Genomic DNA, 15,842 nt, shown 5'->3' with positions numbered 1-15,842 from the left:
TTTTAGTTGATTAGGCTAGGATAGAATAGGGTAGGGTAGGTTACAGTACATTAGATTAGATAAGTTAGAAGTGGGATTTGGCCTGATAGGTATTCGGGGACTCTAAGGTTAGGCTGTGACAGTCCTAGGTAGTTAAAATTTGCAGGGGATGGTGGGCTGGGGGCGAAGCCCTCCAGTTAGGATCAGTTAGGTGAGGCTGAATCTTTAGGTTTCCTATATGTTACGTTTGCTGCACTGACGCGCGTCCCGTAGGCGAGATTGTCAGTAGTCAGTGTCCAGGCAGTCGGTTACAGGTTGCCAAGGGCGAACTTATTGCTTCCGTAAATACTCCAAAATAGGTATATTGTATTTTCTCTACACTTTTCGTAGTATAAAATACAGAATAAGTGTTACATACTATACTAAAATTACTTCCTGAAGGTCATGACATTGTAAGAAGACAATTGCAATCGCCGCGCCCGTGTGGTAAAGTTTCATCATTTTTTAAGGGTTCACATTTCGCAGCGAATTTCTCTATTAATGTTTGGGTTGTTATCAGTAGATATAAAGTAATGAATGCTATCAAGGTTGGCAACAGGGGGATGCAAATGGATAATAATAATCCGTCTATCTCTCTATTGTCAGATGCCTTAATCGCGCAAGGGGTAGCCACAAACAAATCGCCTCCATGTCGCCCAGTCCCCTACCATTTCACTGCCCTGCTTCTAGCTCACACACCCCTCTCATATACCTCTCTGCTCCATCCCTCCATCTCATCCTTGGCCTCCCCCTTCCTCTCCCCCCCTCCACCTCAGTCACATACAGTACACTTTCTTTGCTAGTCTCTCGCTTTCCATCCTCTCCACTTGGCCAGACCACCTCATTGTATTTCTCCCATTGCTTTCTATCACATCCACATCCACACCACAATGCTCCTTCACTTGAAACTTGAGATATTAAATTTTGTCCTCTTTAACCTTTCACTGAGAATTATTGAGTGGAAATGTTTGGGGATAGCAAGATAAATGGTACTGCTGTATTGAAAGGGTTAATCCCACTTAAGTAATATCCATATTGTGCTGTACACAAAGGTTAAATTAAGCTATACTGTTAGTTGTGGTAATTTCTACCATAGTTTAGGCAACCATTCTTTGAGAAGGAGGTTCAGTTCTGCTGTGTACATCAATAGACAGTTGAAATTACAAGTAGAACTTGCATAAATAATTGTTTCATATCCCACAGTGGAGCTAACCAATGGACTGGACATATGGTGGGATGGGCAGACAAGAGTTTACATTGATGCACCTGCTGAATTCCGAGGGACTATTAGTGGCCTGTGTGGTACCTTCAATGACAACCAGCGAGATGATTTCCTTTCTCCACAGGGAGACATTGAACAAAATCCCACTGCTTTTGCTAACAAGTGGAAGACCTCAGAGGTTGGTTGAATATAGTACAGTACTGTATTTTCTAGGCCAGTTGAGTGTTTTAGTGATGAATGTGCATGTATGTGGGAGGTTGTATGCATTGCCTTGCCAGTGTTACAGACAAATGACATACCAGTAGGTATCTTCTGTTACATGACTGTTACCTTGTGTGTATGTTTGTGCATTCAGGCAGTTTAATAAGTCTGTAGGATTACTAAAGCTGTGGTGTTGATGGGATGCCTTTTCATGATGACGCCACTTCCCGGGGAATCTCACGGGAACCAGACTGTCCCAGTTACCCCAATCCGGTGGAATGTGACACCCTGTTGTAGCTTCTGTCATTGGGTACCTCCCCATCGGAAGTGCAGTGACCAGGGTGATGATCTCCTCCAATTCCCTCACTGGAGAACCAGTGAAGGCAATTGGTTTCCCCTGCTGTTTGGTGCTCTGCCTCAGTGACACCATTGGCAACCCAACAACTAGAGCTGTTAACCCCTTCATCTAGAGGATGTATTTTCTTGTTTATTTTGCATGTATCCAAACAGTTTTATTCAGCTTAGGGGAAACATATTTAACTGGAGAGGCTATTGAAGGGGCTAATAGGATCTTGTATTGTTTGTACTGTGTACCAGTACAGTATATACAGTGCTGTAGGTACCATACTGTACAGTAATAATATTTTTACATCAATTTATTACCATGGATGGATGCCATGACATTATTCTGTTGTCAAGCCTCTGTCTTGTATAAATCTCATGTTGTTTTTCTGTACAGAACTAGTACACTTACTATACTGAATTTGTTGTCTGCCATTGTTAAGTTTTATGGTAATATGCATTACAGGAGGGTTGTTCATCTACTTTAGTAGTAGGCGCGAATTGTAAAACTCAGATTGACAGAAGGGCCATACAATTTTTTACCTTCATTTTTTTTCCTCAATCAAAACACATACATAGAAAGAAACAAAAAATTAATATATTATTTTACTTTTTCATTTTCTGCTAAGCATATAAATAAAAAGAATAAAAAGCAAAACCCTATGTGTAATGTTTGTTTAATTGTTTATTTTCATTCTTCTGAGCCTGTCAAAGGGCCATTGAAAAATGACTGAAGGACTGGATTTTCATGTGGTCCGCCAGTTGAATAGCCCAGTCATACAGGATATGAAACATATATTGTGCTTTAAGTAGGAGTTTATTTGATTGTGGTTAGAACAAATTAATAACATCATAAACTCATATAAAAAGTTTTGCATCAAAATTCGGGTTGTATGGATCATGCTTTAGGTGTTTGTGTACTATGTGTTACTTTGCTACATGATGATGATACTGTAAGTATTTATCCAGAGTTTGCCATATTATTACAGTACTGTACTTTTGGTAGTCTTGATAATAGCTGTGATAACCAGATAGAAAGTTTCCCGTTGACATATTTTGTTGTTTTTATCACACATTACTGTACCTAATTTTTATTCCATGAAAACAGAGATGTCCTGACCAGCTTCTGGCAGATGAACCTCAGCCATGTGAGCGTCATGTCCAGAACAAGGCTGTGGCAGAGAGATTCTGTGCTAAGCTCAAGTCAAACCTCTTTGCTAGTAAGACTTTCTTCTTCTCTTTGAGTAATACAGTAGCTATATCTCAAGGCAATAATGCTGTATTAGTACATGTATATTTAGCATCCATTTTTGGTACAATACCTTACTCATGACTACAGTACCTTTCCATTTTCTTGATAATGCTCATTCATGTTCAGTAGCAGTTCATTTACAGTAGTATAATATTATGTTATTCATACTGCAGTCACGTGGTTTGAATCAGTCTTCACCTGGCTGTTAGTATAGTGATGTCATTTTCCCCTCATGTCATGAGACATCAGTTATTCAGTTGTGATGCATACTTACCTTTTTCCTCATGGAGAAATCTTTGAATTAAACTGTTCCCAAATCTGTACCAGCAAACCTGCTTTACTTATCTTGTTTGTTATGGCTCTCGTTCATCAGGACATGAACCCAGAGCACTGCTGACTGAAGTTACCCTTCTCCATGGTCCACCATGTGGGGTACCACAAAGGAGATGGGGGATGTTTGTATAAGCAGTTATAAGAGCTGCCTGGTTATATTAGTGTCACCTCATGGAGCATTCCCCTCCAGCACAGGTTCCTGTCATGCAATATAGAATGCATTATCCCGTACCCTGTGCCAACACCATCCCAGCTCATCATTCACTCACCCACCAGTTCATGCCATTTCAAACATCAAAGAGAAAGTTGTGACATAAATTTTCCCACCACCAATGGTGCCTCTCACACAACACCCATCTGCACAGGGTGTACTTAACATGTACAACTCCACACTATCTTCAGCCTGTCACACCCACTCCTATCTACTACATATGTGTTGCTGCTCACCTTCGACTTGCAGCGTACCAGCCTATGTACAGTATACATATCCTGAAGTGTCCCATTGCCTTTCACCATCCCAACCCATCCTGACCTGCCCTCTTTACCCACCTCCTCATCCGTATCTACTTAGGTAGAGTCAGTATCATAAAAATGATTGCCATGACTACTGGTTGACCTGCTGTGTTGATACTCATGGGTACTCTGTTGCATCCCACCAGCCATCATCATCCTGGCCCAGCCTGTCCACTTGTCTCTTCTCACCCCATCCAGTCTTGAAAGACCTGAATCAACATTTCAAAAAGCCATTGCACAGATAGGACTGATTTTTGGCAGTTGCCTTCATGGGGTTGAGCTGAAGCAGTATACACTATATGGATCTGACTCACTAGGTTAATCCCCAAGAAATCTGGAAAGACCTGAAAATCTTGTATTTTTAAAGCAAACTGAAAGTCACTGTATCAATAGGGCTGATTTTTTGGCACTTCATAGACATGGCCTGAGATCATATACATTGACATGAGTCAGTATGGTGAACCTGAAATGACCTGATAGGTTCTGAATGGACTGCAGTTGACTGAAATAAGCCTGAAATGATCTAGTTATGTATAAACACAGCTGAATTAGAGTGACTGGAATGGCTTTAAGCTGACTTAAACCTAACTGGATCTGAACTGATATGGCTGGATGTGACGTCCCTGAAAGGACCCAAGTGAAACTGAATTGAACTGACTGCTGGAGTCAGTGTGAAGGCCTTGAATGAACCAAAAAATGCCCTAAAACTCAGTGTGACCTAGATGTGAAGGACATGATTTGGCCTGGTGACACTGATCAACTTAATTGGATGTAATTGTTCTTGAATGACAGAACAGGCTGGGGTGTAATGTATGTAAAATACCTTATTGAACTGAAAATGACCTTACTGCTCTGCACTGACCTAAATGAACAATGTTAGGTAGGCCTGGATTGATATGACTTGGCTGGGTCAGATGTGAATAATGGACTGAATGTATCTCAAGTGACCTAAATGGATGTAATATGACCTGAATTGACCCTAAAGGCCTAAAACTGACTTGGCTGATTTTAACTGGCAGAAATGGCCCGAATTGTTCAGACTTAGTGAACTTGGCTGAAATTACCTTTAGAAATTACAGTAACGTGGAAGTACCAGATTCAGCAAATAGGCCTGGGTTGACTTGTTTGTCAGAATGGATGTGAAGCATCCTGTATTGATCACTGGACTGCTTATTTTTAACTAAACCACACAAGAAAATAATAATCCATTTCTGTTGTTGATCACTGTATGGTTTTATTGTACTAAGATTGGGGAAAATTCTTGTAATGAAGGAGTTAACACTGTTAGTCCCTCAGCATCAGTGAAAGTCATCGCAGCAGGTGGTTCACCACTGATCTGTTCTCTTCACCTTTCTCCTTTCTTGGTGTTTCAACATTGTTTTGTTACATACTAACTCTTACATTCCAGACTGCCATCTTGAGGTTGATCCTGAGCCATTCTACCGTGATTGCCTCTATGATATGTGTTCATGTGAAACCAAGTTGGATGGGTGTCTGTGTCCCCTCCTGGCAGCATACAGCAAGGAGTGTGCCAGGAAGGGCATTGTCATTGACTGGAGGGCAGAAGTTCGTGAATGTGGTGAGTCTTGCTGACAATGTTGAATAGTACAGCTGTACTTAACTTTGAAGGAAAAGAGAAGTGAATTACTGCATGGTAATCAACTTTAAATTTTTTATTATTTAGCTGTACACTATTTCAGTAATACAGTATTTTTTTTTTGTATATTTGTTGTTTGCATATTTCATTCCTTGTGGTTGCATGTTTGTTTGTTTGTTTTCAAATCTTGCACTACAAAAGTTTCCTCACCTGGCTGCTACTCGTCTTGTGTTCACTTTGCTGTGCTTCTGCCAAATTCAACCTCTGTCTCTTGTGTTGCCTTGCTGTGAGCACAAGCCATCTAGGAGGAGTCTGTTGAGGGCAGTATTATCCATTTATGAGGGTACTATTATAGTACATGTGTGAAGGTGAAAGAAGCACAGTGATCTTTTTAGTATTAATGAAGGTGTAAGACAGATGCATTTTGTCACTGTGGTTGATCAGTGTTCATATGGATGGAGGAGTGATGTATGCCAAGAAGGTAGTGGATGAATATGATAAATGAATGTGTAAGAGGGAAGGTAATGGACAGGGGATTGAGTAGATTGGATGAAGCATGTATAGTGGAGCACATGGGAAAGGTTTGGCACCCCTTTTTAACTTGGTAGTCTGGCAGATTGACTGTCAAGCTGGATTTAGTGAGTGTGTCTTTAGAGTTCAGCCATGTGGAGAGGATGGAGAGTGAGAGTATGGCTACAAAAGTGTATTTGAGTGAAGCAGAGGGGGAAAGAGGGTGGGGGTGACCAAGGATGAGGTGCAGGGATGGAGTGAAGAGATACTGTAAATGAAAGAAGGAGGTTTGAGTTGGAAGGAGGGCAGTCAAATGGCAGAGGACAGGACAATGTGGAGATGATTTGCTTGTGCCCACCCCTTATGGAATTAAGGCATCCAGCAATAAATACTTAGATAGACAGATAGATAAATAGATATTATCTCTAGAGCAAAAAGTGCTGATGATTAGGCATGTGAGGTATAGCAAGGATTCCAGAGGTTTAAATGTTGTGTGTGTGTGATTCCTACTCCATTTCACTGGGCATGAAGTTCACAGTTCTGTTATTTTTGTACTTTCTCTTCCCTTCTTTTTAGATCATATGTAACCCTCCCTTAAGTGAAAAGAAAAATCAGGATAATAATTATAATGGTCTTGTGCTCAGCTGCCTTTTTTCTTTAGGTATCCACTGCATAGGAGGGCAAAAATACCAGGTATGTGGTAACAGTTGTGCACGGACCTGCCTTGACTTAGCCACCAACTTGGACTGCAAGAGAAAATGTGTAGAAGGATGCAATTGCCTTGATGGTTTCTCTCTGGACTCTGATGGAGTCTGTGTCCCTGTGACTGAGTGCCCTTGCGTGTATGAAGGCAAGGAGTTCAAGCCTGGTTATGAACTGGTTCAGCCACAGCTAGATGGATCACATTTAATCTGGTGAGGGCATCCATATTGTATTTCTTTGTTTGTAAAGATATATATACAGTATTCAGATTAAAGATAAACTTGTCATTGAGTTTATTTAATTGTCTTCAACACAGCCCTTTGATATGTGTCAGTAACTACAAGACTAACTTTATCAGGTCAGATATGTTTGTATTTGTTCCTTATAACAAGTGTACTGCTTCAGTAGTCTGTAATTTATTCATTCAGTGAGTGCTTCAATGCTGGATGGAACTGCTGGGAGCCAAGGGCAAATGAGAGTGCAAAAACTTCACCCCAGGTGGATTGTTCATCAGAACAACATCTTGAATACACTGACTGTCTGCCAGAGGAGGAGCACACCTGCCAGGTAGGATAATGTCATTTATCACTATCATCATCTTAATCATCCAGGCTTCTTTTCCCATTTAAGAATGGGATGAGATAGGGTCCAGAGATCAGAAAGAAACCTGATAATAGGAGAAACTAAAAGAAAAAAAAAATTGCCCAGTTTGATGGGGCACACACTCATTCAGTCACTTTCAAGCCCCTAGAATCCTGACCTCACCCCACAAGCATAGGCATCCACACTTACATGTTTCATACCACTAAGTAGCTAAACTCAATCCAGTGATTATCACAACACCAGGACAAAACAAGGATGCCAAACTCTTTTGATTAACTCCTTCATACAAAATTCTTCCAGTTAGCTCAGACTGCTGTCAGTTACCCAGCCTCATCAACTTCCATACCTCACTTTCTCACACAGTCATTTACCATATCTATCCATATTCTTGGTCTCTTATGCTTCATATCACCTTCAGACTTGCTCTGATATATTTTTTTCACCACTCTAATCACATGGTCAGTTGTGGAGGAAAGATTTAGGAAGTGGAGAGACGTACTGGGGCACAAGGGTTTGAGAGTAAATGTGGATAAAACAAAAGCAATAATGGTGGCAGTACTGTCAGAGCAGAGGGAGTGTGGACATGTCCAGTTTGTCACAAAGGTGTGGGAAGTAACTCCATCTTGTGCAGTGTTTGTAATAAGTGGGTGCATTAGAGATGCGTGGTATCAGAGGTAGGTTGCAAAACAATGCTAATATCGTGTGTGTGGTGTATTGGGGGGGAGAGGATGTAGAGATTGTCAGGTGTGAAAAGATTGATCTTGCTGGAGAGTCTCTTGAGTGTATTGAGGTTGGGGGGCATGTTATGTGCTGGAGGTGGGGCTGGAGATAGCTCTGTGACTAGGGTTTGGAGTGGCTGGAGGAAGTTCAGGGAGCTGTTGCCTCCCCAAACATTGAGAGGGCTCTCCCTCCATGCCATGGGATCTTTGGATGCAGCATATGTAAGGAGTATAATCCTATACAGTATAGTAGTGAGACTAGACAGTAAAGGAAGAGGATATTCATAGACCCAAATGTACAGAAATGACAATGATTAGATGAATGTGTAGTGTGTCCTTGAATGTGAGGCCTGGGTGGCTAGGATTGCAGTTGAAGAGTTGAAAGGAAGGAGGGGACTTGAATGTACTGGTGTTCTGATTAGGAGGGGTAGATTGAAATGGTTTAGGCATGCTTAGAGGATGGAGGGTGACAGTTGTGTATGGAAAGTGATAAACGTGAACGTCAGGGGAAGGGTTGCAAGAAGCAAACCAAAAAAGGCCTGGGACGAGGTCATAGAGTGTGACCCCAGGGACAAGAGACCAAATAGGAAGGCTGCCAGAGATTGAGCAGCATGGAGAGCCACCATTGGGTGACCAAAGCTGATGCATAAAAGCATGTTGGAATCTTTTTAAATGATACGATGTCAACTGTGTTTACTTATATCTGCATACTGTACTGTACTTCACTTAAAGCTGCTGTCTTCCCATTATCCTGCCTCTTCAAAGCATTGATCGCCTTTACAGTAATAAGAGGTTGATAGCACATTTGTAGGTCACAATAACTTGACATACAAAGGAAATTAAAGCCACAATAGACAGAAATGGGGCAATTTTGCACTCCATTCTAATGCATGAATTTGATATTTTCTTGTTTTTCTTTGAATCAGTTTACAGTTATAATATCATTAGGTCGATTGCAGTAAGAGTCTTTCTCACAGTGACTGAAATATTTATTCCTCAGTTGAAAAATGTGTCAAACTGAGTCTCACAGGGCTCCTTATGTATATGGGGAATTTTCTGTATTAATAATACAAGAATGATGAGCCATTGGTAATATCATTGCATAAAACTATATTATCATTAAAGATTTGTGGAGGTTTTACCTAAAGCATACTTTTATCTCCTTACCATACGTCCTTTTTTGGCCAGACAATGCACCTGGGATTAGTGGCGGGTGAGCTCTGCCGACCAGGTTGTGTGTGTGCAGAGGGGTATGTTCGCAACATTGAGACGGGCACATGTATCCCACACAGCCAATGTCCCTGTCATCATGGTGGCCGCTCATATGAAGAAGGAGCCAGCATCACTGAAGACTGTAACACCTGGTAGAAATACTGCTTTCAGTGCATGCTGCTACATTTATGTAATACTGTATTCTTATTTTCCTGCTTGCTTTTTATCCTTTGATGTTGACACTTGTCAGTTTAAGACTTTGATGCATGTTATTTTATCTGAGAATTATTGTTACAGTATTATTGTTGACACTTGTCAGTTTAAGAGTTTGATGCATGTTATTTTGAGAATTATTATTACAGTATTATTGTTGACACTTGTCAATTTAAGAGTTTGACACATGTTATTTTGTCTGATAAGCAGTAGTAGTAGTATGATGATGATGATGATGATGATGATGATGATTAATATTGTTATTATTATTATTATTATTGTGTTAGGAGGGGGCACTCACCATCCACTCACTCAGTGTTGTGCTGCTTTGGGTGTCTGCCCTTTCCTCTCTTCCATCCATCCTCTTCTGTCTTTCTTTCCTTCATTCTTTCCTCTTCCTTCTGCCTATAGGTGACATTACATTCCCTCTTCCATCTTTCTTTCCTTCATTTTTTCCTCTTCTTTCTGCCTAAAGGTGACATTACACTCCCTCCTTCATCTTTCTTTCCTTCATTCTTTCCTCTTTCTTCTGCCTATGGGTGACTCTACACTGAGTGACAAGCCAAATGGTTTCCTGTACACCAGGAAACCATTTACTACAGTGGATGGTAACCTCATAACCAAATTATGGCACCTGGTGGTTTAGTTAGTAATTACAGCACTCTAATTCAATTGAGCCAGTGCAGGCTTATATCCAAAGGGTGGTTGGGATTTATTGCTCAGGTAATGCCATTCAGGGATGAGTGAGGCTGGTCACTCTCATCTTAAATGTCAGGACCAACTTGCCTAGCCCCTGGCTCTCACACCCCTCATGGGGTAACATGAAATTGGATGATGGATGGATGGATGAATTATTATTATTTTATTTCATCCATCCATCATCCAGTCCTACATTGCCCCATGAGGAGCGTAGGAGCCCGGGGCTCCTACGCTCCTCATTTAGTGTCAGCCTGATTTAGTGTCAGCCTGAATTGATTGAACTGGACCTGAACTTACCTGAATGAACCTGAGTAAATCTTAAAGAATTTCCAGTTATCTGACAGAACCTGAACAGATGTGAAGGACCTAAATGGACCTGAATGACTTGAATCAACCTAACTCTACCTGAATTTTCCTAAACTGGCTCATAATGACCTAACAAGACTGAATGGATGGACCTAACTAGACACGTAGTGGCAATAGTGAATCTGAGTGTATCTAATTACTGTAGTTCTGTTTGGCCTGGAATGAACCTGAATTGGTGTGACTGAGTTAGATTGGAGGTGAAGGATGTGAAGGAATGTACTGTAGTTATTAAGACCTCAAGTTTGTATGAATTGTAAAATAGTGGACAGTAGACTGGCATTACCCTTCTCAAGCAATTTATATAATGTTCTCATGCTTTTGATTCTGTGTTCATTTGCATGGTTATGATGTGATATTTTTGTATGTGTGTGTTGCAGCAAGTGTGAAGGTGGTTTGTGGCTGTGTACAGAGGAAGTTTGCCCAGCCATCTGTTCTGCTTGGGGGGACTCTCACTACAAAACTTTTGATGGTCGTCTCTATGAGTTCCACGGTACCTGTGACTATTTACTGGCCAAGGGCAAGGCTTCCCGGGTTGACACCTTTGAAGTTACCATACAGGTGAGCTTGGTTTAAAATGTCGTCTTTATTGAAATCTTAAAGTTTGGTACAACACCTAGCAAATGGAAACCAAACTTGCTTCAAATCATCTCCCCATTATTATCAACCTAGGAACACAACCCAAACCAGATTGATCACGTCACTGCACACAAACTGCAAGAAATTAGAGTGGACAAAATTAACTGAAGAAACAGAGCAACATTTCCACACACTAAAAAAAACAGACTCATCATCAGCATTAATAGGTTTATTACAAAGTTCAACAACATCATACTCATGGCAGACAAATGCCACAAGGCAACAGAAAGCATTACAACCCAAACACTAGACCAGAAATGCTTACCTCATAGGACAGTGCAACTTACTAAAACACAGCTCCCTTCTCCCACACACACGGGACACCATCACAAAGCTCCAAGGACTAAACATTGAGCTTAACAACAAGATTAGAACAGAGAAAGCAGAAAGCTGGAAGGCCTTAGTAATAACATTCATTCACTTCATGTACCCTTCTTGGCCCTACAGATATTTTAATGCTATCACAAAGTCACCAACAAGCACCTCCTCCAAGACCCACTCTACCATTACCTCCAACATATGAGTATAACACATCCTTTCTTACAAAGACATAGTCTTGGGATCATCCATATTAAGAGAGATACTAAGTTAACTGTATAAACATTCATGTTAAAATGAGCACTTGCATAGATCTCATATTTGCGTGGGAATTAAGAACATATCCTGTGCACATTATGAGGATATCCTGTAACTGTGTTGGTAGTGGTGATCATATAGTCAGTAACTGCAATCCCGGTGGTTGCGTGAGTTATGGACTCCAACTTAACGCAGCCCAGAAGAGTCTAAATCCAAGGGATAGTAGGGACTTATTACTCACACATTGTCACTCAAGGCCAAGCAACTGATCACTTGCCTTTAGTGCCTAGCCCTTGGCCCTAACACTCCAAGTGGGAAAATAAAGGATTGTTTGATAAATGGATCTATGGATGAAATGTAAACAGTGTTTCATTTTATTTTACATTATTATTTGAATGTATAAGAAATTTTACCTTCTCCAGAACAGACTAGCATTTTGTCAGTCATTATACTGGTGGAAGGTGGGGGCACTCACCATTCGCTCACTCAATGTAGTGCTGCCCTTTCCTCTCTTCCTTCCTTCTTTCCTTCATTCCTCTTCTGTCTTTCTTTCCTTCATTGATTCCTCTTCATTCTGTCTGTAAGTGACCCTACACTGAGTAACAAGCCAAATGGTTTCCTGTACATCAGGAAACCATTTACTATGCTGGGTGGTAACCATATAATGAAGTTATGGCACCTGGTGGTTTAGTGGGTAATTAAGGCGTTCCAATCGGATTGAGCCTGGGCAGGTTTATATCCAAGGGATGGTTGGGGTTTATTGCTCACATACTGCCACTCAGGGATGAGTGAGGCTGGTCACTCTCATCTTAAATGTCAGGACCAAGTTTCCTAGTCCTGGGCTCCTATGCATCTCATGGGGCAACATAGGGTTAGATGATGGTGATGATGATGATTACGTTAAAACTAGATGATGACTGCTTTTATCATCATCATTATCACTGTTATTGTTTTCATCATCATCATTGTCATTGTTGTCATCTAGCTTTTTTTTCTCTCACCTAAAGATGGGGTAAAGTCGGGCACACAGATAACCCAAGGAAAGAGAAAAACTGGATAGAGGGAGAACTGATTATCAGTCTGCCTGGTGAAATGGGCCATACACTCATTCACTCACCATTCAAGCTCATGGATTTCTGATTGCTCCTCAGAGCCATGATGATCTACACATATTTTTGGGTACTTTTCTTTGTTGATGCACTTCACAATACCTATTAGGTAGAGTTAGTCCATTCACCATCAAGTTGAAAAGTGGCATCAAGTTAAAAGAGGAGTGGCAGAGTCATGTACCCCTTATTACATATTTCATCCAGCTGGCATAACCCTGCCAGTTTCCTCACCTCATCAACCTCTGTACCTCTCTTAGACCATCATGTACTATATTTTTCTACCTTTTTGGCCTACCATTCCTCCATTTACCATTACTTTCAGGTATACCCTTTTCACCACCCTGTTTATGTCCATTCTCTTTATATGACCTTACTGCAGTATAGTATCACACACACACACACACACACACACACACACACACACACACACACACACACACACACACACACACACACACACACACACACACACACACACACACACACACACACACACACACACACACACACACACACACACACACACACACACACACACACACACACACACACACACACACACACACACACACACACACACACACACACACACACACACACACACACACACACACACACACACACACACACACACACACACACACACACACACACACACACACACACACACACACACACACACACACACACACACACACACACACACACACACACACACACACACACACACACACACACACACACACACACACACACACACACACACACACACACACACACACACACACACACACACACACACACACACACACACACACACACACACACACACACACACACACACACACACACACACACACACACACACACACACACACACACACACACACACACACACACACACACACACACACACACACACACACACACACACACACACACACACACACACACACACACACACACACACACACACACACACACACACACACACACACACACACACACACACACACACACTGATGTCAGTAAACTTCCTTACTTCACATGTTCCATGACATTTATTTGAGCTTGTTTGCTCTGTGCACTCCACACATACTCTAGCTGAAGGGATCAAGGGGTACTTATAGCCCATTGTTTGTTTCGCTTCAGTTTATATGTTGTTTTGTGATCAGAATGTGCCTTGTGGAACTGGTGGTGTGACCTGTGCCAAGTCAATCACACTGCGGGTTGGATCAGGGGATAACCAAGAGGTGGTGGAATTCTCACGCAACAAGCCTCCACCCACCAGGTCAGTGCTGTGGGGAATTTGCATCAAGATTTTCTTTCTGCATTATTACAAATGTAGGGCATTTATTTTAACTTGACAGAGATCCTTAACACCTTTTAGCCTTTATGATGGGCAAGGAGCAGAACCTGTGGGATTTATTCTGATTTGTATCAGGCACCCCACTTGTTAACCCATATTTTCCCTTTTATGTCAGTTTAGACCCATTAAACACATACATGCTGTTATGGTAAATATCAGAACACACATAGGCTTGGTTAGCTTAATAGAAAATGATGTAAATGTCACACTAAGGAAGAAACATATACCACATAGAAACCTGAGATTTGCCTGAGGTAAAGGGTTCTGAGACAAGAGGGTGGAGAGTTAGCAGTATCGATCACCTGGGATTATTTTCTTGAGTCAGACCTTATCTTTGAATCCCTGAAAGTCATCAGAAACAGCAAATTTTACACTGTCACTGTTGGCAGGAACCAGGTCAGGTGTGCAATAATGAAGTTTTTTAGCCAAAAATGTGCGAGAATGGCAGGAGTGCAGATTTTCATGTAGGGGTGATAAACAAAAACTGCTATAACCAAGGGATCACTGTACAACACCATGATCAGAACACTATACAATGAGCCCCCCCTTCTGGCATCCACCTATCAGAGGTATCTTTAAATACTGTAAAGCATATTGAATTCACATGGTGAGGCTTAGATCAGCCCTCCTCAGTTACCAGTTTAGATTTGGGTTGGGTAACTCACAGTGCATATTACATGTGCCCCTCTTACAAAGTAGGCCCACACAACATAACCCATAATTATGGAGTATTGCACAACACACATCACCCTAAGATGCAGATGCAGCATCAGTGATGTAGGGAGCCTATGGGATGATGCCACTGGGGAAGTTGCTTACCTACGGTTGTTGGTTTTGCTAGGCGAGGCATAACTTGGGTTGAGCAACGGCAACAGCAACAACCACTTGAGGTGTGCCTCATATCAAAAGCTTATTCTGGTATCCTGTTTGAATGCAGTATTTGTTTATGTCCATACTACATTGTTTCAGTGTCCTTTTTATCCATTTAGTAGTTCTACTTCCCATTCATATCACTCCTTCTATTCCAGATTATTCATGTATTTGTTATGTACACAGTCCATGCTGGTAATGCATGCAGTTGTTTTAAAAAAGATTATTTCTGCAGTTTTTAACCTAATAACTTCTCTCTCACTCACTTCCTGGGTCCCAGTTCCATACATGATTGTTGACAATAAAACATTTTCATGCAAGGACTAGTTAGCCTCCAAGCAAATATACCTACTCTGTATAACAATACAGCCAACTTCTTCCATTACTCTTCTACCTTGAAGTGATCTGTCCTTAATTTCACACTGCCGTATTTATGACAGAGCACATCATATACTGGGACTCAACAGATCCTTGGTACTTATGCACTCTTTACTATAAACTTCTTGCTGTCTGCTTCACCAGCTCTTGCATATGCTGTTGACATGTCATACTTTTTCATTGCCGCATAGACCAGCCACTCATCTGTTCCCAGCCCTCTTACTGACCACTGTAAAATTTTTCAAGGCACATTATCAAATGCCATCTCCAAACTCATAACATTTGAGTGCTTTTCTTTCACCCAGGAACTTCAGTAATTGCCTGATTACTTATAGCTCAGAATGAAAGAATGTTGCTAGAGAAATTGCTGTAGACATGCAGATTGTACCTTTGTCTTAACAA

General features: G+C 41.2%; 1 protein-coding gene across 1 annotated transcript in view; it reads left to right on the top strand.

The window, feature by feature from the left end:
• Positions 1-15,842, top strand: part of Hml (hemolectin) — a 183,121-nt gene that overhangs the window by 62,379 nt on the left and 104,900 nt on the right. The window contains exons 20-27 of the mRNA XM_080268005.1: positions 1,222-1,418; positions 2,892-3,003; positions 5,290-5,460; positions 6,650-6,902; positions 7,119-7,257; positions 9,201-9,376; positions 10,880-11,060; positions 13,999-14,114. Coding sequence (XP_080124131.1) covers positions 1,222-1,418; positions 2,892-3,003; positions 5,290-5,460; positions 6,650-6,902; positions 7,119-7,257; positions 9,201-9,376; positions 10,880-11,060; positions 13,999-14,114 — 1,345 coding nt within the window. The remainder of the gene's footprint in view (positions 1-1,221; positions 1,419-2,891; positions 3,004-5,289; positions 5,461-6,649; positions 6,903-7,118; positions 7,258-9,200; positions 9,377-10,879; positions 11,061-13,998; positions 14,115-15,842) is intronic.

The sequence above is a fragment of the Coenobita brevimanus genome, chromosome 26, assembly GCF_032717465.1.
Source record: "Coenobita brevimanus isolate Jiangsu-jjx chromosome 26, ASM3271746v2, whole genome shotgun sequence".
NCBI classification, from domain to species: Eukaryota; Metazoa; Arthropoda; class Malacostraca; order Decapoda; family Coenobitidae; genus Coenobita; species Coenobita brevimanus.
This window is presented reverse-complemented; position numbering and strand designations above follow the sequence as displayed.